Source organism: Chenopodium quinoa, unplaced genomic scaffold, assembly GCF_001683475.1.
Source record: "Chenopodium quinoa cultivar QQ74 unplaced genomic scaffold, ASM168347v1, whole genome shotgun sequence".
Taxonomy (NCBI): domain Eukaryota; kingdom Viridiplantae; phylum Streptophyta; class Magnoliopsida; order Caryophyllales; family Amaranthaceae; genus Chenopodium; species Chenopodium quinoa.
Window position 1 is genome coordinate 2,390,650 of NW_018742726.1, and position 27,172 is coordinate 2,417,821.

A 27,172-nucleotide genomic window follows, 5' to 3' on the forward strand; every position below is an offset into this window, starting at 1 on the left:
TTTTTTACGATACCAATACATTAGAAATCGCTAGTTTGATGGAAGGATTTGTCTAACAACACTACAACAGCATAATTTCACTTGTTAAGTGATATCAAAGCTATCATCCTACAGCATTGATGATTGATGATGCCTACTAAGAGCTAATGCAGGGGATTGATCATTTTAGGGTATACTATTATTATTATTGTGTAATTAGCTACTTGTCATCAATTTATAGGGATCTTTGATTATTTAACTTACAGATACAAGTATAATCAAAGTTCATATTAATTGGATATAAGGAGCAAATGGGACCTCAAAAAATTCAAACAGATTTTCTTATTTCATTTGAAGTAGTAATAGTCTAAGGCCTCTAAGCCATCATTTTACTTTTGAATCCACCCAAATAAGTGCTATTCTCACAACTCACAAGGTGTCCTTGCCACCATAATCTCAAAACTTTCCGAAACATGGGGTTAATTACGAATAATTAAAGGTGAGATCAATTAATTATAGGAAATTTTATCACTTAACTACCTTTTGTATAAGTGGCTTTGGATATTACACTACCGTCTTCAACCCCATCTCCCACCATCTCCCTTCCACCACCGTCAATGGCGTATAAGTCATACCAAAATTATTAGAAAAAGTATTGTGTAGAACGGACTAACGGTGAGTCCGTCTACACATAAACACCAAATATTGTCATTCCCCAGGAAAACCTTCTTCAGCCACAAACCCAAAAAAAAAAACCCTCTTTGCCACCACCTCCCTCACTACCGCTGCCCTACCCACAAAACACCTCTCTCCTTATCACGTTATCTCCTCCCTAACTCAATCCTCCTCTTTTTCACATCCAAATCCCCACCATAAAGATTATCGTCGTCACAAACTCCATAGAAGCCAAGTCTTCGTCTAGAACCCCAACTATACAAGATCCAAGTTGTGAATTGTGATGGGAGAAACTTAGAAAGTGAGTTCGGTCTCACACAAAACCTATCGAAATTATTATACCCTAGTTAGTGCTGGCTATGTAAATTACGTATTAGTATTAAAGTGCATATAGGCGCATAGGGCCTATGTATTTTGCATGCATATAAGAGGGCAATCGGGGATTCGGTGGTACATTTTCTCTCTTTTAATGGTACAGTGGTACATTTTTGTGTACTATTATGTACTATTATGCATGTAGTGGTACATTTTGTCATCATATTTTCTACCACCGATTTTTCTCAGATTTCCATTATTTACAAAAATGTCATCCTGTTTGCAAGTGAAATATATAGGGCCTATGCGCCAATACTTATTCCTCTCGTATTAAAGCCAAACTCGTTTTCTTGTTTAGGTTGGTGTCAAAATGACACTGTTTTGGTAGATATTACGAGTACTTTTTTGTCTTTTTTTAAATTTTTTTTTATCCTTTTATTGTTTTAATCATTCATTTCAGAGGAGGCCCCAATTAATCTCAACGATTAACAAACAAAGGAAATCGGATGGCAATTCTGTGAATAAAATGCTTTTAGAAATGCATCAGTTAAATAAAATAATGTATACAGTGAAAAGGTGATGGAAAAGTCATAAACGGTGAAAACCACCGTTTGTTAACGTTCGCTAACTCTAATTTAACGTCGTTTGATAAAATTGACCACGGTCAGTACTCAGTAGCTATTTCCCCAATTCGATTGAAGGCAAAAAAAGAGGGAAAAAAAATTGTAGCTCAGAAGTACAGTAATGGAGGTGTCGAAAATTTTCTGTATTTAGTACAAATTGTCGCCGCTTTCCGTTGCCCTAAATTCGATGATTGTGGTGCTGTTGGTGAGCTACAACCCTTCTGGCGAATTGTTTTGAAAAATAAGGTATGCCCGAAATTTGCTTAATTCGTTGAAACCCTAGACTTTTGCTTGTGTTGGGAGATACATTCGTTTTTTTTTGAAGAGTGGTTGTTTTGTTTGTAAGAATAATTGATTTGTAATTGAATTGGGGTGTGTTCAATTACAGCTGATGTGGTTGCCATGGCAGCGTTGTTGATCTAATTTTTGTAGTGTGTGCTTCATTTTTGTAATGTTGTTGTTTTGGATTTAAGAACTATTGAAAAAAGATCCTTAATTCTGGTTTATTCACGAGTTATATCTGGAATAATGTGTTTATTTTATGTGTTCATGAGTTATATCTGGAATAATGTGTTTATTTTATGTGGAGTGACACTGAGTTGTTATGCTTGACCTGTCTAGCAATGGCGGGTAATGTTGATAGGGAAAATATAGTTGAAGAGTGTGTTGTAGAGATTGATTCTGATGTAGTTGGAGATGGTGGTGGAGGGGTTGATTTTGATGTTCCAAAGTCTCCTGAAAGGGCACATGTTGTTGTTGAGAATGGGGAATCATCTAAGTCTCCATGTGTTGATGGTGATGCTGATATCCAGGGCCGTAGCAGGACCCCATTATGGACAGCAGAAACTGTCCATACTGTTGTTTCTAGTAATATGGTAAATGTAGTGCACACGGTTGAATCTCCAAAGCTTGGAATGGTCTTCAAGTTATGGCAAGATGTAGAATCATACTTAAAGGAATATGGTGAGCAATGTGGATTTGGTGTCACTAGGATTCAAGGTTCATTTTCTAAGAAGACGGAGTAGAAAGAAAGGGAGCGTAGGGGGTCCACATGGAGGTGTGAATGTTGGGGGAGACCGGACATGAGGGTTGTGCGGGAGGTAAAGAAGAGGGCTAAAGCCATGGAGGTCCGTGGCTCAGTTGGTAGTGCTATTTCAGAACCTGAATTGAATCGTGGCATGAGGAAGTCTAAAAAGTGTGAGTGCAGTTGGCGGATCTATGCTAGTGTTAATGGTGATGGTGATTGGGAGTTGAAAACTGTTATTCTCAAGCATAATAATCATACACCGCACCCAAGCCAAGCTAATTTAGTAAAGGAGTATCGTATGAAGCAATTTACAAAGAAAATGGCTTAGAGGTTGATGGATTTCTATGAAGAGGGGGTTCTTGTTTCTCATATCCACTGATGTTTTGCTGCTGAGATGAAAGATGGTTGCAACATGCAAATGACTGTGAAGGATATGCAGCATGAGGTTTACAAGGCGAGGCGTTTGAAAATGGTAGGTGGTGACTCGGCAGCCATGATGTCCTACTTTGAGTACATGATGGCTGATAATCAGAACTTTTTTCATGTAAACCATTTAGATGAAAATGGTCGATTAAAGGACGTCTTGTGGGTGGATGCTCGTAGTAGGGCTGCCTATGAATACTTTGGCGATGTAGTTTGCTTTGATGCAACTTACCTGACTAATGACTACGAGTTACCATTTGCGAATTTTGTCGGGGTAAATCATCATGGGCAGTCTATTCTACTTGGCTGTGCTTTAGTTTCTCACGAGGACTCTGATACGTTTCGGTGGATATTTCGGCAGTGGCTGTCTTGTATGGGAGGGAAAGCGCCAATAGGTATTCTGACTGATCAAGCGCCGACAATGCGTAAACCTTTGGAAGAACTAAGGCCTGACACTCGGCACATGTGGTGCATTTGGCATATCACTTCTAAGTTTCCTGAGAAGCTTGGGAAATGCCCATTGTAAGTTTTAAGGCTATTTTAAATCTTAGTTCAATTTTTAAGAATTATCTCTCTGATATGGATTGTCAAATCTGGATTCCCTTGTGTTATGCCATGCATGTTTTGGATTGTGTGGCATATTAGTTGAAGTTGATGGATTTGCATGTCATAGGTGGTGTGTTTTCCATAGTATACTGGTGTTTTGTCTTTGGATGCATCTGAGAATCCAGGTTATATTTGTTCAGATTATGTGCCTTTGGATGGAAGGTTAATGTGTTATGCCTTGTGTAAAGTTGTGCATGACATATGTTCTTATTATTTTTGATATATAGGTATTCAGAATTTAAAAACTTGCTCAAAAGTGTGATCTATGAGAGCTTCATCCTGGAAGTGTTCGAGCGAAATTGGTGTTCATTCATTGAAAAGTACAAACTCGAAAATAATGAATGGGTGACGTACATGTTCAAAGAACGAGAGATGTGGGTCCCCACTTATATGAAAGAGTTTTTTTGGGCGTGGATGAAGACTACTCAAAGAGTGGAGAGTATTAATAGCTTCTTCGATGGTTTTGTTAGTAGGAAAACCAAATTGCATGAATTTCCTAAACAGTATACTAGAGCCATGACCAAGCGGGTCAAAGATGAAACAGATGCACATGCAAACTGCACAAAGTATGTTTGTAGGCTCTTGAGCGAGTTCAAGCTTGAAAAGTTGTTTCAGAAGATTTACACCGACACCAAATTCCAAGAAATTCAAGCTGAATTGTCTAGATTGATGTATTGCTACTGCCGTGATGAGAAAATGATTAGTGAAACTGTTGTGCAATACCTGGTTGAGGACCGTGTATGGATAATTCCAGCAGGGGAAAGGGAGGAAGTCATAACAGACCGGAGGAGGTTTTACCAGGTCACCTTTGACAATATCAGCAAAGAGGTGTCCTTTGACTGCCGCAAGTTTGAGAGCTGTGGAATAATGTGTAAACACATGTTTAGGATTCTTGACCAGAATCTGGTGTTTGACATACTGGACAAATACATCCTGACTCGATGGCGCAAGGATGTACAAAGGAGGCACACACGAGTAATAGTCCCGTACCATGACCCGTCCAAAATTGTCCAAGTGAAAAGATTCAATGCAATCTTATGTAATTTTGAGTCCATTTGCGAAGTTGCTGCAAATGTGGATGATGAAACCGTCCTTGTAATGAAAATCCTTAGCAAGCTGAAGAGTGAAGTAGATGAAGCAAAGCAGAAAAGAGATCAACTGCATATAATGCGTGAAGTTGTTAATTTTCCTACTGAAGCTGGAGAAGGAACCACCTCTTCATCTATTAGAAAACCAGATAATCCAATGCAGTCCACCGTATTGAATGAAGAGGTAACTCGTTCATCCCAACACGACGTTACTGACTTATCTACTGATCATGACAATGTACCAGTAACAGGGTCCCACGTAGAGGCTCCAGTATAGGCTCCAACGCCACGGCCAAAATCTCAGAATACTGAACCTGTGTTAGACCCTGTTACAAAGAAGAGGCGAAGGGGGAGACCTAAGGGTAGCAGAAACAAGTCCAAAGCAAAGACTGGTTATAAGAAGAAGAAACAAAAACAACCTGATAACTTTGTGTTTTTGTTTTCTTTTTATTTATATATTTGTGCATAATTGTTCTTCATGCCTTTGTCTTTGTTTTTACCATCCTAACTCACAGTGACTTAATTATTACAGCATGCAACTTAGTTCATACTTGACACCTTTTATCCGGCTTCGTTCTATGGGGAAGTTATGATAACATATACATACAATTCTACAAATTAGTAATATTGAACTATGCTAAAACTTGTCGTTGTATGCGGACTAGAAGGAAAAAAACAACTCGAGGAACAACATGCCAATTTGCAACGCACCAGCACGAGATCTGCCACTCCGGAAGTTAGTGACGGCGGAACCGATAGCGATGATTGCTCTTCCGAACATTCTTTTGAATTATGATATATCATACGTGTACTAACGTTGCCGGAACAACTGAGGTGATGTAACTGAGTACATGGCTTACATGTAATGGTTTATACTAGTATTTTTTACTCCATTTGAACAGAGGATGGCATGTATTCATGGACGCATTAGTCTGTAAAGATTAGGACCTACACGTGCAGCATTATGGCTAGGCTGATGTTTAAAGGCTCGATCCAAAACTATTTTATTGTTCGTTGGGATGTTGGAATTGTTATAATGTAGTGTTTTGAGCATGGTACAATACTGAGTACTAGGTAAGTTGCAACATTACCAATTCATTTTAGGGTGATAGACATTCCATACTCCATTCAATAAACCGTACAACCACAAACTACTTTGCTTTGAAACATTCAAGTTTGATAACAGTGATCACATTCTAAGTTAACAAAATAAACAACTACATAGTAGAAATCTTTTGCTGCTAAAGGGTACTCATGAAAACTTGTTCATAACATTCATTACATTCAATACTTGATAACTACTGGAAAATGGTCCTCCCTACTGCATCCTTTAAGCCTTAGTCCCAATCATGTACCCTAGGGTCATCGTCTAGACCTGTATTGGTGAACCAGTTAGCCATTATCTCATCAGCATCGTCACTACCATTCTCTTCGCTAACATCCATTATGTTCTAAGACGGGCACTCTCCTGCCAATCTGTTCATTTCTTCGTAGCCTGGCTGCATTTTTATAACAGAGTTAACAATTTTTTTTTTATCAAAGTTAAAGCGAAAAAAAACCATTGGTATTTTGAGGTACTTTACCATATTAAAGAAAGACACAATATGCCCGTACAAGCTTGATTGCCTGTGGGTGTAGTATGGCTCCACCCAGAAATCCCACGCTAAAAGCACCCCACCCAAACCAGTGTTTGGGCCAACCTCGTCCACCTTGTAACCACTTCCCATATCTATTCAGACTCTGTGCAACATTGGCGTTGACACTCTTGCCTCTGTGATTACAATTAACATAGGTTTATATGCTTCGCGAATGATCTGAATATTCTGTTTGAATGATGGCCGGTGGACATTCCTCCCGTTCCACAGAATAACCTTCGAACCCTTAGGTAATTGATTTTGACGTGGCAACTTATCTGCCCTGTCTGCTCTAACAATTGCTTGAAAGTACCTAGTGGAACCTGATCAAGTAATGTAAGATTCATCCGATACACTTATGGTATATAGATTTTCTGTTACCTCCATCAAATGGAGTCCAGCCTTGTTCGCTCCCAATATAATCTTACTACTCTGTAGTGGGAGGGAGTAAATTGGGATATCATTTGGGTTGATCAATGTCTTCAAATCAAAGACAGGAAGAATCACTCTCGGTATATACGTTGGAGTGGATGGACAATGAAGTTCACAATACCATTTGAAGAACACAGCAACTCCCTTATGCAAATACGCCTCAACATCCGTAATAAGAGGCATGTAGGCTGGTTGCACTAGACGATTACCAATCCTCATCACTCTCCAAGCAAAAGTGTATCTTGTACCGTCTTCTAGGTTGCTGCACAGTTCGGAATGGAGTGTTTCAACCCCTATCTTGTTGAAATCAGTTAACTCAGCTTCATTGTAGTATTATTCCACAGAGTTAAGTCTTAACTCTGGTTCTTCCGTGGCTTGCACAAGGTTGAAGTACAGTACAGGCTTTGTTGGATGAAAAACAACACCTTTGCCCTTTTTTGTTTTAATTTGTAGTTGTGCATTTTGTGACAGGATTGATTTGTTATTTTTCAACATGGTTAAAGGTGGAAATGTAGGTCGAGTGGTGGAATTGCTGTGAAAGGAAATGGGAAGGAAGCGCGGTCACCCATTCTATATTACATTATTTAAGTGTAGCTTCTTCCAAAAGGAACTTCAAAAACTCACTTCCAATGGGTGTTGCTTTATGAGAAGGAACTGTCATTGGTACATTGATGAGGGGAGGGGGAATAGGTGTGTCAGTGCTATGTCATCCAGATCGAGGTAATGGAAAATCCTTCCATATCTTCAACTAAGAGTTAAAGGAAAAAGATCATAAACAACTTCATGCACGTCTATCGTAATTATTAATTTGTCAAAGGTTGATTACAACTAAATAACAATCTCTATCCAACCATTTTCACATATGTTGTCAATCTACTGTTTAATCTAACATTCACATCTTAGCATTAACACTCGTTTAACACCCTTTGTGGGTTAAAAACATTCATTAACATTACATCTTACCGTATTGAAAATTGTTTCTATGTAGTACTGTGACTGATTTTGGAAAGGCATACTCCATTGAAGTGGTACTAATCATAGTTATGACTTCATGTTCTTAACCTGTAAACCTACTTCAAGCAAGTTGAAGCTTGGGTAACTAACTAACTATCTAACAGTGTAATCTTTAGCAACCAATTTCACCCAATTTAGGGTCCTTGCCAAGAAAATTAAACATAGACATCTTAATAAGCATTTAGAAATTCTCCATAACATTACAGTCACCTATAAATTAATTGTACTAGGACTTAGAAATAACAGCACCATAATCCATTACACAACATAATTAGTAATATAAAATAGTTTTCCATAACAGCAGATCCCACACTTCAGCATCAACATCGAAGCCATCCCTCCTCAGTCAGATCCAAGCTCGTTCACGCCGGTCGTCCATCAACATTGGGAACCTGTCACAGAAGCAGCATAATCCTCAGTGTTTACATCATTTATTTAACGCACAGTGCAATACACAATGAAACTAATATCAATTTCCTAAACATGAATAATATATGAAGTGGTAAATACAGGGCTAGAATACTTGCCTTAATCGACCCAACAATGCGAAGGGGGCATGTCCTAGACTCAAAAATCAGCAGCTCATCAACCATTGCCCTAGTCTTATCCCATATTATGATAATTCCTTCCTTCAACCCAACACTCTCATCAATACGCCCCTCGAAATTGCTGCCTAAAGAGCTAAGTACCTTTCTGAAATGTTTGTCTCGAACACGGACCTCAGTTACAATCACCAATACTGGGTTATGAACTTTCTCCAGCTCCTTGAAGTTGCCCTCAAAAGAGGGTCTAGTAACCCCCCAGCATTCCAGAGGACGAAGGTGGACCCTAGACTAAAACTTGGTTGGGATGGTTTAATCTCTGGAGCAAGGGTCACTTGGGTGTACCTATCACAAGGACTTCCTTCATAACTACCCGTATTAGCAGCAAAATCTAAGTTTGTAATAGGTTTAAACAGGTAAAAGATTTGGAGTGCATCTGTGTAACACCCAATCTCTATTTTCAGCTTCCTAAGACTAAGATAGTAGACAGGACCATTGAAGTTAGTGGGTCAACTAAATTCTTCAAGATAATAGGGATGACTTTAGACACACCACTGTACTCAAAATTAAAATTATGTAATTTGAAGAACACATATAACAAATCAACTTTTCCTATAAGGTCAAGCAAATTAGGCAAGTGTATCGGGCTGATGATACCTGATTCGGACTTCATGACCAATGAGTCCAATTTCTTATTGACAGGATAAAGTCGTATCTCCTAATCAAAAGAATTACCTAAATCCTCTAACTAAAGTAGATAGGAAAGTAGGGTCGAATCCACAGGGAAACAAGTCTTTCTATTCCTAATTATTTAATAAAATCTAAACTATTAAGTAACCGAATTATTATTATGCGAAAATTAAACTAAGGGAAAATAATTAAATTAAAACAAATTAAATAAGGGAGAAATCAATAAATCAAAGCCTAGGGTATAGGTTCACCAATAAATAATATTCCAGGGCAAAACACAACAATCAATTATCAATGCAATAATTAATCAGATCATAAAGGGCTTTCACTACGTATTACAATCATAGAATTAATCTACCGGTATTAAATCGCATCTTTCGAATCTTGACTTAACCATTTATAAATTAACCTATCTGTTGAAACTAAGCCTAAACATCAATTCTCATCTTTCGAATCTCGAATCAATGTTGCATAACTCATACAATTAAACCAGGTCTAATCTAATTGCATAGCATTAAATCAATCAATAGGAAATCAACCAAATCATTGACAATCAACAATAATAAATTACCCCTTCATATTATTTATTGATCCCCACAACCCTAGAAATAAAACTACTCACACATATTTAAATCTAAACTAAGCAAAACAAATAAACAAGACATAATTAATCAAAGCAATTAAATTACTGAAAATAAAAGGGGAAGAAATCGTTACCAAAATAAACGGAAATAATGAATTGCATAAATTAAAAGTGTTGAGAGAGAAAACAAGAGTATTAGCCAAAAGCTTAAAACTAAAATCTGAGAATTTAACTAACGAATGACTTCCCTAAAATCTCGCTTAGAAAAGCGTATTTATACTTAAGCTGAAAAATCCTAAGCTTAATGATAAGCCGTCGTCGAGCCTACCAAAGATAATAATTCCTATCTTGGTCTCACTAACAATAGTAAGGGTAAGAAAGGGTCGAACCCAAGAGAGGCGTTGAATCAACCACCGAGTACTATCGTTTAAATAAGCTAAATGAAGTCTAAATCGGGTTGGTTTTGAGTAACTTCTTCTAATTCAATTCAACTAAAGCTAAGAGGAGATTAACAATATTAAGAGGAATCTAGGGCTTGGGTTATACCACTCAATTTCATCACAAATCACAATTAGCATGCAACAATCAAGGTAAATTAATGGGATAAATTAGGGGAAGTCATCTAAAGCACCCAACTACTCTCTCAAGATAGAGGGATTACTTGAATCATGAATACAACCTACTCTCGTGGTTACATAGCATAAAACAAGTGTTAAAGCATAATCACGATGACATAAACATTCCCTTGACCGGTAATCCCTATTCTCATGGCATTTCGGGTCAATCAAGCATAAGGGAGCTAACTCAAGTTCATCTCTCGATCCTTCGTTGAGAAAGCTTGGATAAATAGTTCTAACAATGGCCATATACAAGAACTAAGCAATTAAACCACTTAAGCTCAACTAATTAACATCCCACAACAACCAAATTAGCACATGCAACAAGTAATTAGTGACTACATTGAGGGTTTTGCCCAAACCCTAGAATTCAGACTACTCACAATCCATGGAGGTTAAAGCAATTAGAGGTTTCAAGCAATTCATGAACAAGTTCAAACTAAGGATTAAGCTAATTAACAATCTAAACATGCAAGAATTAAGCAAGTAATCAACAACAAAGTAAAGAGAAGTAGAAAAGATGAGTAAGAAATGGTTACTATGAAGCTTCAAAGTGAGCAACAATGGTGGACTTTGTCTTCTACAATGATTGAATTTGAATATTTCCAAGCTAATAATTAAGAACTAACTAATGATTTGAGAATTTAATGTTCTAAGACTACAAACTAAGAGGAAAGCTCTAAAAAAACTGCATATATCCCGTACAAATGAGCTCAAAGGGGGTATTTATAAGACCCCCAAATAAAAAGGACGGAGAAAACAAGAATCGGGCTTGACTGCAGGTCTGCACGGACGTGCCAGGTTTGGCACGGACGTGCAGACCAATCTGCACGGACGTGCTGCCTTACGCACGGCCGTGCAGGGCATGGCAGAAGCTACTGCTTAGGCTTGCAATCTTGCACGAACGTGCCAGTTATGGCACGGACGTGCAACCTCTTCTGCACGGACGTGCCAACTTAAGCACGACCGTGCAGGCCTTGGCAGAATGTTCTAAGTTTCTGGAGCACTCCTGCACGGACGTGCAAGGTCTGGCACGGCCGTGCAGCCTCTTCTGCACGGACGTGCCTAATTTAGCACGACCGTGCAGGCCTTGGCAGAATGATGAAACTTTCTGGAACCTCCTGCACGGACGTGCAAGGTCTGGCACGGCCGTGCAGGGTCTTCTAAGCCCTTTTTTCCATCTTTTCTTCTATATTGCTCCTTTCCTTGGCTTCATTCAACCATCTTCTTGCTCCTAACCTCGGTTTTGTATCCATGGGCTTCATTTGGTCGTCTTAGAACCTAGAATCTCAACAAAAACACTAACAACCGGTGAAACATAGGATACACAAAAATTGCATAATAATAGAGTAAAAATGAACCAAAACACAAATTTTATCAAGTAAACTAGGTTCAAAAACACCCTAAAATCATATCAAATAGCAAGTTATCACTTAATTGAAGTAAAAGACGCTTAAACATCACTAAAAAACACGCGCCCGGCCGGGCCCGCCTTTTTGATAGGGGAACCTCCGCTCGCACCCGGTTGGGCGCGCCTCCGGGCGGGGAGCTGTTCTCTTCCTTTTTCCTCGCCCGGCCGGGCGCGCCTCAAGGCGAGGGCCTTCCCGGTCGGGCGAGCACTCGGGCAAACATGGACTTCAATTGGGCCACTTTCTTGGCCCAATCCGGATTTCCTTTTTGGGTCTTTACTACTCGATCCAATGCCTCGAACTTTTCTTCTTCGCCGAGCCCTTAATCACCGGTTTGATAACTCTAACCGGTCTTGGGCTACGGAAAATGGTCATATGAATGCACTCCTGCTCCGATGCTCATAGTGGCTCCAATAAGTCCGGGAAAATGCTCCAAATTCGCAATTTCCTATAAAATAATACCAAGACTATGAGAACACTAGAAAACGCATACTAGTAATAAAAGTGGCTCCAAAGAGCCAAAAATACTCTTAAATATGACCAAGGGACGGGGGTAAATCTCTATATAAAAATGAACATATCAAACTCCCCCAAGCCAAACCTTTGCTTGTCCCAAAGCAAAGAGCTCATCAATGAACAAATAAAACATCCTTCACCCCAAAAATCAATTAAAACCAAGCATAACTAATTCAAAGCAAATCCAACAAATATCCATCAAAGTCAACCCATCAAATCCATGTATCCAACTACTCATCCTCCCTAACAATTGTCAAATAGAGCAAACTACAAGTGTACATGGAATTCAAGACTAGTGCTCATGCACTCTTCACTCTTTTATGTGGCAGATATAAAATGTATTCGATCGCTCTCCATCCAACCCCTTTAGTGTGAACAATGCCTTCCCAAACTCACAACACTCGTGTGTTTAAGAAAACATGCACTCAACCCAATAGTCGACTCGAAATATGTCAAATCATTATTTGCATTGATAAACAACTACTTTCACATCCATATAACTCTGTGCACAAAGGTCGGAAGGTCTTTAAAGCTTGTAACGTAAAGCTAGGGTAAAAGGTAGGATAAATTTACGGAGCAATCCTAATAAAACCAAGGTCAAAAATAAATAATGACCAATCATCTCCAACACAACTCAACTCTACAAAATTTCACCAAACAACCCAACCAATATTAACAAATTTTCTAATACTTACAACTTTACTCATACAAATATGATTTTATAGAACTTGAGTGAAGCAAACAAACTTTGAACTCTTTAACACTTGATTTTTTTTCCTTTCACTTGAAACTCAATTTTACTCTTTTGAACAACCTTCATTTAGAACATTTGAACATTAAACAATTATTTTCTTTCTCTTTGCTCTTTTTTTTTTTTTTTTTTTTTTTTTTTTTTTTTTTTTTTCCTTTTAAAGTTCACTTTCTTTTTTCTTTTTTTTTTTTCTTGAACTTCTTTTTTTTTTTTTTTTTTTTCTCATATCATCATGCTTTATTTTTTTCAAGAAAATTCAACTTTCAAAATCATCAAAAATAAACCACAATCAAGAACAACACAACTTCTCAAACCACCCAAATTGTGCAAATGATAAGCACACTACAAACTCCCTCACTTCACTCACTAATAGCTTCCCCAAGCCAAGCTTGGGACTAGTAACCAATGGGGCAAAATCGGCTTTTAATGTGGTTAATAAACAATAAAAAGTCAAGAAATGTATCTAATATTGTCTGAAGGCTACCTAAGAGAACAAATGCCTTCGTTCTCCTCAATGTGCATAATATTGAGCCACACAAACATTACTCAAAGTTGCAAACCAATACTCAACTTCATTGACATACTAGGAACTAACAGACATTTCCTAACCAAATCAACTAGTCAGACACTTTATTCACAAGTAGTTGGGCAAAATTGACGCATGTTAGGGCATCCAAACAATCAAACATCAAATCATGGCTAACCTATCCACAATACTCATTATCATATACCAGGAATCAAAACAATTTTCATGTATGGGGGCACAGGGAAGCATGATTTATCATTCATTGGATCGTATTTTTTTTTTTTTCAAATTTTTTTTGTATTTTTGTATTTTTTCAAAGCAATAAAATCTACTGTAGAAAGCAATAAAACTATGTTAAACACACCAAAAACAAAAAGAGAGAAGAAATAAGATCCCATCTTCCACCTGGAATGTCCTCCGGACATAAGTGATTATGAAGAGGTGCAAGTTGACCTCCACATGGAAGGTCTGCCCCCGGAGCTATCCTAGATGAGTACGTCTACATTGTCAATGTGAGAAGCCACAAGGAGGGGGACAAAGGAGTCAACTACACCATAAGACAAAATCAACCATTCCAAGCCATCTACCGTGACTTCGCAAGCAAGGTGGACTACAAAGAAGAGTCGGTTCTTACTATCAAGAAGGGAGATGTTGTTATTCCTCTTGCAGCAACTCCGTTGGAAGTGCGAATTGTTAGCTCCGATGTCCTTTATGTCCATGGAAAGGTAATGTAGTTCAATCTAATCATTTTAATTGTTCCTTGACTTGTTAATAAGTTACTAGATAGTTACTCATGTCTAAATATTTTCTAATACGAATTTGAATTTTACTATTACTGGCAGGATCCTAATGACAACATGGACTCTAGATGCAAGGTCTTCTTAGTGAGGGATGTTATGACTTATCCTAGGCAACACAAGGTTTGCGGGAAACTGAGAGCAAACTTGCATGGCCTTTACAAACTTTGGAGTGAGGTGACGAAGAAGAACAAGAAGCAGCTGATTATGATTCACGAGAAATGTGGTTGTGACTTGACATTCACACTGTTGGAGGGACTAAGATGAAGAACAAGGATGAAGTGTCTGCATACCCACTGTCCAACTTCCGTGGCAGGGGCTAATCTCCATTACTGCCTCCTTCCTTAGTCTGCCGTATTATGGGAAGTTTGTTCTTTTTTTGTGGTGTTTCAGGACCTTTTGCATATACGTAGTATGTCCTTCTAACTTGTATTAGGACGTGTTATATAGCATGGCATTTTGCGAATTGGGGGAATTCATCAATAATTATAACCCTAACTTGACGGATCCCTCAACAATTACAAATACCATTGATAAAGAGAAAGGATGTCGTACCATGTTCGCGTCGTCCAACACCCTCACTGCTTCAATTTCCATCAACCAAGGTTTAACTTCAGTACATAACGCTTTCTTACCTTTGGTTAAAGAAGGTTAAGTTCCGTCTATTTTCAAACTTAACGGCGATGTAACGAAATAAATACATTCCCATGTTTGCCCCTCATTAATAACGCGAAATGACACTCACGCCCCTAGATAAACAAAGTTTTGTTGGTGGGGAGATAAACCTGAATTCGCCGTTCATTTCACTCTCTCTCTTCAACTGTGCTCGTTAAGCTACAGTTAAATTCTTCACAGTTCACCGGAAAAAATGGCGAATTTTGTTATCGTCTCTTCTCCAATGGCACCATTGTCGACTTTCCGCCGGATTTCTCACTTTTCCGGCGAATCTCCGTCTTCATCTTCTTCTTCCTCTTTCTTCTCTGACCTCCACCTTCCTTTTCCCAGGTAACACACATTCTCTCTTTCTTTAATTTAGGGTTTGTTTTGTGATTTTGTCGATTGGAATAAAAATTGAAACGAACAATTCATTTCATGTTGTTTCTACTCTTGACCTCTTGTAATTTCATGCAAATTAGTTCTGTTTTAGAAGATTAGATGATGTTAATTGTGAATTTTGTTACATTTATCATCTTTTGCGGCGCTTTGTATTTAATTTGGTTGGTAAATGTTCATGAGTTGGTGACCTAATCTGTTCATTCATCAATGTGAAAGACATATTTTGATTTAGAATCAAATGTGAGGAGAGGATTATTTATGAAATTATCAGGTACGAAGTATATTGCTGCAAATGTAATTGCAGAATGTGTAGCTATTTGCTGTATAAAGTATACTCCCTTCATCTAATGTTGTTCCTAAGTGGATGTATCACAAAAAGAAAGTTGAAGTAAGAACAACATTTAGGAATGGAGAGAGTATCCAGAATTTGAGCTTCGTCCTTAGCAAGTTTAAATCTTCATTATTGTATGCTTCCTTGGTTCTTTAATTCTAAAAAATAAAAACATTTCGATTATAAAAGAATGGAGGGAAAACTTTATTATGTAGGAAAGCATTGCTTTTATATCAACTAAATGTGGTTTGATAATTTAACACACATTTAATTAGCCAAAATAGATTGATATTTATTTAAGAGAGAGAGTATGTAAATGAATATATTAAAAGTAGAAGAGAGAGTGAAAGAGTATCAAAAGAAGATCCTTGTGGATGTTGGAAAGGAAGGGGAGGAGGAAGAGGAAGAGGATGAAAATGGAGCTAATGTAAAGTGAAGTATATGAAAGAGCAAGCGAGGTGTCATAAGGAGGAGAGGAGGGAAAGTAAATTAGAATGTAAGAATATAGGAATGAGGATGTTGTCCATAAGTGATGGGCCAATAATTTGTTTTTCTTTATACCAAGTAGGCAAGTATAATTTATTTCAAATTGGAAAGTTTGCAGGAGAAATGCATGTGTGCCTCTTGGTTGTAAATCAGATTCATTTAACCTAATCATCTATTTTTTGGAAAAGGAAGGGGAAGTGATAAAGGGTACTTAAAAAGACGTTAAGCAGTTTAAGGAAAGATGATGAGCAGTGGAGGGTTTTACTATACTCCTCCCCTCCCCTCTTTGTTTTGAAGGAAAATAAAGGGAAGTGAAGCAGGATTGGGACACATGGCATGCAAACATCTTGTTATAAAATATTAGTGTAGAGACTATAGACATAGATATATTAATATAGATATAGATATGTATGGGTTTGATTGGATGGATATCTTTGTTGTTTAATCAACTCATTTTCATTTATAATATTATTTTTGGTAATGCAAGAGAATTCTCTTAGGATGTAGTTTTCGAATATTAATTGTTGGCATTTTCTTCAATAGAAAACTATCTGACTTTGATGTTGAATCACATGGACATTGATAGCTCTTTATCTGCAAACTCTTTACATTCCACAAAAGAGTTTTGTGTCTGTTTTTGTTAGGCCCTTTTTACAATATTCAAACTATGTTCACAGCTTTCTTTCTGATGCTCAGTATGTCTTTTTGGTAGGTTTGATCATCAAAGAAGCAAATGTAAAAAGGATAGATTTTGCACGGTTTTGTGTGCTGCTGTCAAGGTCAAAGAGTATTCTTCGTTAGCATCGGATGCTTTCATGAAGGAGCCACATAAATATTTTGATCATGTAATCATTAGTGTTCGTGCTGGTGATGGGGGGCATGGGGCAATCTTTAAAATGCCGAATCAAAAGGCTTCTTCCAAATTTGAGAATAAAAATGACAAGGTGGAAAAAAGAAAAAAGATTTCATACAAAAGGGATAGTGATGGATCTCTTATACTTCCCCTTGGTGGACACGGTGGTGATGTTGTGATATATGCTGATGAGAGTAAAGATACATTGTTAGAATTCCACAAGCAAAACCATTTTAAAGCAAAGCGTGGTGGAAATGTTGATGCTATGGGCGTTTTGAATTCCAAACAACGAGATGGATCTGCTGCTCCGACATTGCGAATACCTGTCCCATTAGGTTTGTGTAAAAACTTTAATGCTTTTTTTTTTTAAAAAAAAATCCAAATATGTTGTGATACATCTCTGTGTTTGCTTATTCATATTATTATAATCATATTTAATTCATGTGTCGAGGTTGAAGGCAATATAAACTGCTAAACTCATTTAGTTGAATCATTTAGAGCTCAAAGGTTGTCTACATAGGAGAGAATTAATACTTTAGTATGAAATATACACCTGTAGGATCCAAATTACGTGGAATACTAATGATTTAAATGGCGCCCCCCCCCCCCCCTCTCTCCTTTATGACAGGAACTGTTGTAAAACGGAAGCGAGGTAAACTTTTAGCAGATCTTGCAAATCATGGTGACGAGGTTCTTGTGGCAAGGGGCGGACAAGGAGGGGTAAGGCACAATTTTCTTGAATTATTGGTTGAATTTTTGTAGATCATTACTTGAATCAGAAGTTTGAAGTAGAACTTTGCTGTTCTCTGTTATGTATTTGAAGTTTTGAACTGAGGCTACTGTTTTTATCTATAATGAATGAAAATTTCCCCTATAACCATGTTGCTAGATTCAGGTATGGGTGTCAAATATGGGGTAAATTTTGACTTTCTGTAGTACAATCTGAATATTGTAGTACAGTTTTTTTGTTTTTCTAATAATAATGTTCTAAATAAAAAATTATTTCTGCTAGTAAATAAAACCCCAAAGACAAATAATAAAAACTTGGTTAAAGATTAACTCATTTTTATGAAGTCTTCTAAATCCACACACATAAAACCACACTAACCAAGTAACCAAAGACTGTAGTCTATAATTTTTAGCTGTTGACAAGAGAGGGGGCGAAGAAATAACCTCTGTGTTGCCTGAATAGTAACTCTGCTCCATGTAAATAGATCACAGTTAAGCCTTTCTTCATTATCTTCTCATGTCGAGTCTCAATCACGGATTCTGTATGCATATTGTTGTCATGTTGTGTTGACATAGTTGTGGCAGCCCAAATTCCAAGTTAGAGTAAGATAGCCCTAGAGATTTTAGGCAAGTATTATTGTTCTTCCTATTTTTTTTTTTTTTTTCCTTTTACTTTTTTGTTCATTTTTGTGTGTGTCTTTTCCCCTAGGAAAGATACAGGGGTGGGGGGATTTTGATGGTATCTATTGGCATCAGGATTCTCACCATGAATTTGGTACTGTCTTTTTGTCTTGGCAGATAAGCCTACTAGAAATGCCAGAGCAAAAGAAAAGTATGATGGCGGCTTTGACAACAAACATATTGAGAGATGACAGTGATAAGGTTAGTCTTCAATATTTTCCAATATATAGTATGCATTGTGTACTCAAGCCTTTTGATTTATGTAATAAGGGGTTACTATACATTTTTTATTTGCAATACACACATTTTAAAAGTTTGCAACATGCATAAGCTAGAGCCAAGATGTTGAAGTTTGTATTAACTGATTTGTTTTGGGCAAGTATTCAGGTTATTTTGAAACTGTATCTGAAAGATATAAACTAGATGATCATTGTGTATACTTGTCCTACATCTTCTGTTACAATTGCATCAACTTTAGGTTCTGTTGGTTCTAATTTGTTGAAGTTTTCTATACTTTTTAACTTATCAGTAACTTCTGGTATGTTCAGGTTGTTAATTAAGATTTTGAGCTCTTAAAAGCAAGTAAATTTTTCTTCCTTAGGGAAAAGTTTATACTTAATAAGGTGTTGGGAGTTGAAATGTATTCTTAGTGACTTTTAAATTATAAGTGCTTATCCATAATCTCATAGTTAATTAAGGATAGAAAGATCTCAGTGAATTCTATTACAATTATATTAGATACCCTTAGTGTGTTATAAACTATAATTGCTTAGGGAAAATGACGTGTTTTTCACATACCTAAATAATCATCCAACTACATGTCTGTTAGAAAAATGATTGCAGCTACAATCGTTATCACAACATTGTCAATAAACGGTAGATAATCAAAGAAATGGAGAGAGAAGTGAAATTAGGAATCAACTGAAAGAACAATAATTCAGAATGTTCAGTATAATTGTTCACTTGTAATGTACACTGTTGTCGCAAAGTAAGGAAAGAAAGAGAATCAGATTTCTGACAACCTTCTGATATTTAAACTACGCTGATGTGGCAAGGGTCCTAATTAGAAACTTGGTTTAGTGAGCTATGAGCTAACTAATACGCACTAACAGCTCAACAGCCCCTGCAAGCTCGAGGATTTGACAAGTCAAAATTCCGGGCTTGTGAAGAAGATGCCAGTGTTGAGCAGAGAGCAAAGTTTGGCAACAATAACAGTGACCTGAGGACTTGTGGGAAAATTACTGAGCTAAAGAAGACCTGTGAGCACCTTATTCGGATATCCCTTGTGTATACTCTGTATAGACAATTAGACAGTCCTATTGAATGTGCTAAGTCTTCTTGGTATGTGGAGCAAGAGTAAGAAGGAAGATCTTTGAGGAAGAGAGGGAGTAATTATCATTTCCTACAACTTGTAGAGATATGTAGTCAAATTTTTCTTCATTACTTAGCAATTTTATGTTTTCTGGGCCTCCATAAAGCATCTTTTTTCTATCATATTATGCTGTTTTTGATCATGAGGACTTATTCACATTTGGGCATTAAATTCTTGCTGGTGAATTGCAGGTTCTAGTCCTTGGTCAAGCTGGGGAGGAAGTCAGTTTGGAATTGATACTCAGAGTAGTTGCTGATGTTGGTCTTGTGGTATATTCTCTACTGGTTATTTTGAAATTCATAATCCTTTTGCTGCTTATTCTTTTTTATATATTATCTATGCTACCTGTTGTCTCTACCTGCATCGTGTATTTAGTTTCTTGTCTCTGGCTTGCTTTGGTCCTTGTGAAAAGGCAACCTAGGAGACTGTTTGGGGCAAGGAGAGACAGCATTACTTTACAGCCTTCCCCCTCACTCCTGTCAAGGATCTGATAGTTGAATTTGATATTTCCTAGGGACTCCCAAATGCTGGAAAATCTACCCTTTTATCAGCTACTACACTTGCGAAACCGGACATAGCTGATTATCCCTTTACGACTCTGATGCCAAACCTTGGTCGCCTTGATGGTGACCCTTCTTTAGGGGCAGCTATGTATTCCTCTGAAGCAACGTTGGCAGATTTGCCAGGTCTTATTGAAGGTGCTCATTTGGGCAAGGTACTTGAAATGATGCATTTTCAATTACCACTTAATATGGCACAAGTTACTGATTCTGTAACACACATTCTGCAGGGTTTGGGTCGTAATTTCCTTAGGCATTTGAGGAGGACTCGGTTGCTGGTCCATGTCGTTGATGCTGCTGCAGAGGACCCTGTGAAAGACTACAAAACAGTCAAAGAAGTATGCATTGATTTCCTCATACAGCAGCTAATTGAACAATGCCATGCATAGCAGCTCCTATGTTCAATAAATCATCTTGATGAAACCTTACTTCCAATACTACTGTCCTCGAGACAAGGTTACTAATAATTGTCATGTGGTCTTTTCCTAGAGGCTAGAACCGGTAGCTAATTGTGTTTGTTACAATGTGGACTTGAAGAGGCCAACATATGGTTTGAGACTCTGGGTTCTAGTATGGGGCCACAAATCATTTAAAATATGAGATTGGCTGGCATATTACTTATTGCTGTATTGCAAGACATTATTTTAGTTCTTTGAAACAAACTATTCTATATAAATTATATACTTCATTGGCTTCATATCTTTCTCAAGTACATGATTCATTTTTGTCATAAAGATTTTTCAATGAAATTGGTGTATAGCAACAGATTGTTAAACAAGTGCAATTTGTCTGCTTTAAATCCTGAGGATTTACATAAATTAGTCCAAAACTAATTTACCTATCTGCGTGCAGGAATTGCGGATGTATAATCCTGATTACCTTGAACGACCATTTATTGTGGTATTAAATAAAATCGACCTTTCTCAGGTATTGTCATTTTCTGTGCTGTTGGTCTTGTAGCATTTTCTTACCATATTTATGCTTCTTTTTTTTTTTCTTGCTTTCTGATAATCTATTATTGGATGATGTTATGAGTTTATGATTGAGTACAAACACTAGCATCTTCAGACTTTTTTTTGTGAATAACACCTAGATTTCATAGCTGATTTGCTTCACAAGTTTGTGTTCTCAAAATATTGCTACTACCTAAAAGTGTGATTGCATATGTGCCATAAGTTGATAAGCAAAGCCATGCTCTAATGCCCTGCCAGTATCATCATGGACATTTGGTGGCTTTAACAATAAATTTGTTGCTATATTGGGTTCTGATTATCACGTACAATTTTAAGTGAATTATATAATATTGATATGAACTAAAGAGCATTTGCAAACTGGTTATTTTTTATCTAGCAGTATCAGGAACGTATATTGATGCAGCATTTGATATGAAAATTGGCTGCCTTGTGCTTTTTTTTCCAAAACAGAGCCTCAGTTTAGGTCTAAAAGTGAAACTGCCCTGGAAGTTTATTCTTTGTGCTTCTGTTACTTTGCAATGACACCTTGTCCTCGTGTATTTTTTTTGTTTTTTTGTTTTTGAAAGTTAATGTACTTTTATCTGTACAATTTTGTAAAATATATCCTTATTAAAAAATGTTCCTTCTTTCATTCTGGTTGTAGATTTTTATGTTTTGTGTGAAATCCCAATGATGCGCTTTATTCGTGATTTCTCTTTAATTCATCCTTAATGTTGCCTGTTCTCTATATTAAGTTATACTTCCTTTATTTTTATATTGCAACAATTACTTTTTAAAGAATGTCACAAATATTGCATTGTTTACGTCTCCTTTCACATTTTAAATATCCAATATGCATGTACTAACATTTCTAAGTCCCTTAATCACTCGGGTTTTGAGGGTAAAGGTTTGTGGTCCATCACCTTTTACCCACATTTTCTTAATTTTCGTGCCTCCTCTCCACGTTGCAATATATCTTGAATGGAGGATGTATTATTAAATTTTACTTTGGTTGAATGAAATCATCTACTCCGTCCGTTTCTTTTTGTTTGTCCTATTTGCTTTTTGCACAGTTTTCAATGTAATATTGTAATTAAAATATCTCATCCTACGTATAACAAAAAATACGTATAAAAGAAATATATTTGGAAACCACAAAACCTAGATGAATCTAACAGGATCCCATGAAGTGTATATTTATCCTTAAAATATTAGATTCCATTTGCTTTGGAATCTCCTAAGATTCCAAATAGATAATCTATATGAAACGGAAGGTGTATATATTTGATTAAAATTTTCTGTGTAATTACCTTTTTTAATCTTTATAGACTTGGCCTTCATTGCCTTTTTAACCTTCCTATTCTTGAAAATATTTTTCCTCTGAATGTGCTTGAACAAAACTCCCTACTTGGTTAGATTTATGACTGCTTCAAGATACATTTAGATCTCCCTTGGCTCCCTATACTGCCAATAGAAGGATCCATGCTAGATTGTTGTTAGTTTTATTTCTTGTACAAAAATCTTAGTTCTTGACTAAGATTGTTTTTGTTATTTCATTATTATTACTTTAATTGCTAATTCATTTCGTTCTTATTTGTTCCAGGCAAAGGATAGGCTTCCAACCCTGACTGAAGAAATTCTTAAAATTGGTCAGGACAGTGGATCCAGTCCCTTGGTGTTAGGTGCAAGCTCTGAAGATACAGCTCATACTAAAGCCGACAATACAATTCCGTCAGCTTCTGAGGTGAACAAGAGAGATAAGGAGATTGAGGACTATCCACGACCACTTGCTGTTGTAGGAGTCAGTGTTTTGTAAGTAATCATTTAATTTAGCATATGGCTTACGTACCGTGTTATCAGCATTTTTTATCGTTATCGAAGCTTTAGATATGTGCATGTAGGACATAGTGGTGATCTCATTAAGCTTTAGATATGTGCATTTTTTTAGTTTCTCATATTTTTCATGTAGATACAATGCTTTGCATTTATGGTCCCATGTGTTGTGGTCGAGTTGAGTAGTCAAATTTGGGTTATAAAGCAATTTCAATCCGCTAAAAATATTGCGTAATAAAAGGAATCTGTTACACTAACTCTGTTGCTAATTGAAGAGATTCAATTTCCTTCTTGCACGCATGCATACTATGCGGCATGGATATCCAAGTGTTGAATTAGTCCGTTGTGTGATGCACTGTTAACAGACTGGAATGGCAGCTTGAACACCTTGAAGTGTCAAATTGATCCACTTATTCACTGTTATTTTGCAATGAACTTTTTAAAACTATATATGGAACTAAATTGCAAGCTATCAATCTCGTGTCGTACTTCTTTTGTTTCATAAGAGTCAAAAAGATATTTTATGGTGTTATTGATATTTTTATGAAATGAAGATAATATATGAAGTAATAAAAAATGGTCAAAGTTTGTATAAGTAAAAATGTTGCAACTTTTATGAAATGAAGAGATTATAATTTTGAGCTAGGAGTTCTTGTCAATTATAGATTCACTTCATGTGAGAACATTTATCTTGCACCCGGGTGCAAGATAGACTTTGCAGTATTCAGAGGCCTTTATTTACACATAGTTATTAAGTTGAATTACATTGTACTAGATACTAATTGCTCAATGCTTTAATGTGAAGGGAACTTCTTATAGAAAAGAGTAATAAGATGGTAAAAGTCTTAATTAGATAGGTCTTTAATTCAGCTTTGAACTGACCTTATGGAAAGAAATTAATATGTGCAAAGACATACCCAGAATTTATGTAGAATGGCTGGAATTATACTTTTACAGATGCACAATTTAGCAATAGTTTATCAGGGTATAAATGTAAAAGCAAGAAAAAGTGAAGTAATCAGATAAATATCATAAATTATTGCAAAACTATCACTTGGGAATGCCAGGTTACCCAATTAATCCACATATATTATTAATGCTTATACTCCACATATGTTCATGCTGACTATCAGTGGCAAGAAATATCTGCATGTAGAAAGGGTTTTCAAGTGTCTTATGTTTCCATTTTCCTTGTGTCAATTGCATCCTAACCTTTGATAGTTTTTAGCTTTTACCCAACAAGAGTATTTAAGCTTGTTATTATTCCTCTTGATAGCTTGAAAACCTTGCAACAGAATCCAGGTGTTGGGACAAATCATATCTTCATCCTTGCCCAACAACAACAACAACAAAGCCTTAGTCCCAATATGATTTGGGGTCAGCTAACATGAATCGTCATAAGGAACCGTACGATATAAAGAAAGGGACATAACAAGATAATCATTTGAAAGAGTTTGAAAAAGGTGAGTAATGTGAGCAAACGAAAGAGCATCCAAGAAAAATTATGGGAGTTTTAAAAGATAACCAAGAATAAAATTCAAGAAAGTTTTAAAGGAGTGGTTAAAACATTTGAGTAAAACACATAAAGGTTTGAGAAAACTTTAGCAAAGGAAAATACATAATAGAACAACAATTCCTGCAAAGGGAAAACTAGCCTGGTTCAAAAATTCCTGCAAAGGGCCTAGTAGAACAACTATGATGTATAAGGACTTTCTAGCACATCAATGTGATTTTAGTGAGACTCTAGTAGTTAACATAGTTACATGAAAACTCTGTGAGCTTAATATACAATTGATTCTATTCATAAACAGTAGTTATGGTTATCCAGGTAGAATACTCATGTATAATTTTGTGAAGAGCTATTGACATTGTTTATAAGCTGTGAGCACCATATTCAAGCTCAGTAAACAACATATTTATCCTAATGCATCTAGTTATAAGCATGGTCCTGTGTACAATTTGTTCCGTGTCCAGGCCATTTATGCAATGGCTGAAGCTGGATTTGAAAATTTATATGGACATTGTCTTATGAAGGATAGATTTTGTTCTTATAACAGCATCAAGTGTTTCTTTTACTAGTGTAAAAATGAAGACTTAGTTGATATTTTAGAACAAGTTGGGATCTATCTGAAAGATGTTTACATATTATGAAAGAATGTGGTGGCGTTCTTTCCTTAAGGTGTCTTGTGCTTTTACACATTAATAGATTTAAGACGTCCTGGTCTCATATGTATTTCCCTGCATCTTTTAAGGGAATTGAGGATGCAAGCCGTTTCTATTGATTTCTGTTTCTTCTCTATCCTTCCTTTTGTTTTACACCAGCAATTTCACTTGTTAGACTTGATCCGGTCTGGATGTGAGTGCTTCATTTATAAGATAATTAATTATGGAAAATTAATCATGGATGTGTTTGTGGTATATGACTTGGACACTAGTCTTCTCTATGCAAAACATTGAGTTAGCAGTGATGTGGAAAACTTTTCAACTATATTTTATATCTGCATATTTTGCATTAATCTGTAAATAAAATTTCCTTGTGACCATGGGTCTTTTGCACATTTTTAGGAAGGGCATCAATGTGACAGAGATGTTAGAAGAAATAAGGAAAGCGTTGCGGAAATGTCGAGATACTCAAGAATTCCCTCTTAACTTTCAGCGTTAGGGATTTTCCTTACATATCACAGGTTTTAAGGAGATGACATTACGGCAAAAGGTCAGGTCATTATGCAGATGACCAAAACAACATTAAGGTAAATATCATTTTTCTTATGATTGTCAGGCATTTATCTGAATCTAACATTGGTTCATCAACTTATTATAGAGGTTTATATGCTGATGGTTCTTTCTACCAGGCTTATAAGTTATGAAGAATCTGAGCAGAGTTGATAAATCATGCTGATTCTTATGGCCTTCACAACACATAATTGGGTTTCTTAAATGTTCAAACTAAGTTTTTCGGACCTCTGCGCTACAGCTCTATCGGTATGGAAGACTTCTGTTTCTAAAATCATCCACACGCACACATCACTAGTGCCTAGATTAGTATGAATAGTTTCTCATTTTTCCTCGTGTTTCCCTCTAGTATCATAATATAGTGAACATGGATGAAACATGGTTATCTTGTGGGTATATATATACAGTTTCGTGGTACCTCTCTTTCTTGAGTTACTCCACTGTCATTTTCACTTTTAGTTGAAACATCATTTAATGGGTACACATTACACATATACAATGTCAAGCCTAATTCCACTATCATTTTCACCCTTCAATATTTCATCCACTACATCTTAATTTTTATAAGAATCTCTTGCAACGTACATAACTGTCATTCGCACTGAAAACCATTAGTTTCCCAGAATACGAGAAATATACTGGTGTAACCTTTGGGTTTGGCCGCGCCTACCTTTTAACTCCTCGAACAATAAACCCTGTAAACTGTGTCCCAAAAAAAGAACCCCTTATGACGAGGAGTCTTAGGTGCCAGCAGTTGCCCCGTGCCTTTGACAACTGTCGAAGTAAACGGCCCCACTCTGTCTCAGAAACATCAGACGTACAGAGCTATGATTATGCAGTAAGTTCTATGAATCTTGAATTTAAGAGTTTAATACGTCAGAGATGATGGTAGAGAACTTTTTAACGACAGTCCCACGTAATCTTTCTTGACATGCATACTCCTGCAAACTGTCAACCCAATGGAGGAGAGACCTTGCAGATTTGGATTGAGTTTCCCCGGTGTGTGCTTATCCTCAGTCCCCCTCCTGCTTGCTAAACACACTTGTTTAAAATATAAATTTTTGGAGAGAGAATTTTTTTGACACCCCACCCAATCGGAAATCGGTCCTATCCAAACCCAAACTTTGATTCACACTACCCCTTGACTCTTTCCCCTCCTTTTCTCTCTAAAAGCCAAGTTTAATAAAATCTAGGATTTTTTTTTTTTTTTTTCAATGAAAACCATATATCTAGTCTGTATATACTAAGCAAAGCTTGGTTTAGTAGTAAGGTTTGCATCTTCCAACCTTGAGATTGTGGGATCAACCCCCACTAGAGGCACTTTGGGATGGAGATTCC

At 36.7% G+C, this 27,172-nt stretch overlaps 2 protein-coding genes across 2 annotated transcripts; both read left to right on the forward strand.

Annotated features, from left to right (window-relative positions):
- Nucleotides 1-175: 175 nt before the first annotated feature.
- Nucleotides 176-5,141, forward strand: LOC110723303 (protein FAR-RED IMPAIRED RESPONSE 1-like). The gene is made up of 3 exons (XM_021902654.1): nucleotides 176-1,838; nucleotides 2,214-3,564; nucleotides 3,876-5,141. Exons 2-3 carry the CDS (start codon nucleotides 3,014-3,016, stop codon nucleotides 5,011-5,013), a joined length of 1,689 nt encoding a protein of 562 aa, XP_021758346.1. The 5' UTR covers nucleotides 176-1,838; nucleotides 2,214-3,013; the 3' UTR covers nucleotides 5,014-5,141.
- A 9,879-nt stretch (nucleotides 5,142-15,020) lies between these two features.
- Nucleotides 15,021-26,286, forward strand: LOC110723305 (probable GTP-binding protein OBGC2). The gene is made up of 11 exons (XM_021902657.1): nucleotides 15,021-15,252; nucleotides 16,833-17,308; nucleotides 17,602-17,693; nucleotides 18,501-18,584; nucleotides 19,947-20,024; nucleotides 20,270-20,470; nucleotides 20,546-20,653; nucleotides 21,168-21,242; nucleotides 22,872-23,080; nucleotides 25,667-25,851; nucleotides 25,954-26,286. Exons 1-10 carry the CDS (start codon nucleotides 15,116-15,118, stop codon nucleotides 25,761-25,763), a joined length of 1,557 nt encoding a protein of 518 aa, XP_021758349.1. The 5' UTR covers nucleotides 15,021-15,115; the 3' UTR covers nucleotides 25,764-25,851; nucleotides 25,954-26,286.
- Nucleotides 26,287-27,172: the final 886 nt, after the last annotated feature.

What these genes read in the sequence shown, in the direction of transcription:
- LOC110723303 (XM_021902654.1), top strand. Translation starts at nt 3,014, where the DNA reads ATGAAAGATGGTTGCAACATGCAAATGACTGTGAAGGATATGCAGCAT. An exon ending in AAGCTTGGGAAATGCCCATT is followed by an intron (nt 3,565 to 3,875) that starts GTAAGTTTTAAG and finishes TTTGATATATAG; the next exon opens with GTATTCAGAATTTAAAAACT.
- LOC110723305 (XM_021902657.1), top strand. Translation starts at nt 15,116, where the DNA reads ATGGCGAATTTTGTTATCGTCTCTTCTCCAATGGCACCATTGTCGACT. An exon ending in CAAGGGGCGGACAAGGAGGG is followed by an intron (nt 17,694 to 18,500) that starts GTAAGGCACAAT and finishes TTGTCTTGGCAG; the next exon opens with ATAAGCCTACTAGAAATGCC. An exon ending in ATAAAATCGACCTTTCTCAG is followed by an intron (nt 21,243 to 22,871) that starts GTATTGTCATTT and finishes TATTTGTTCCAG; the next exon opens with GCAAAGGATAGGCTTCCAAC.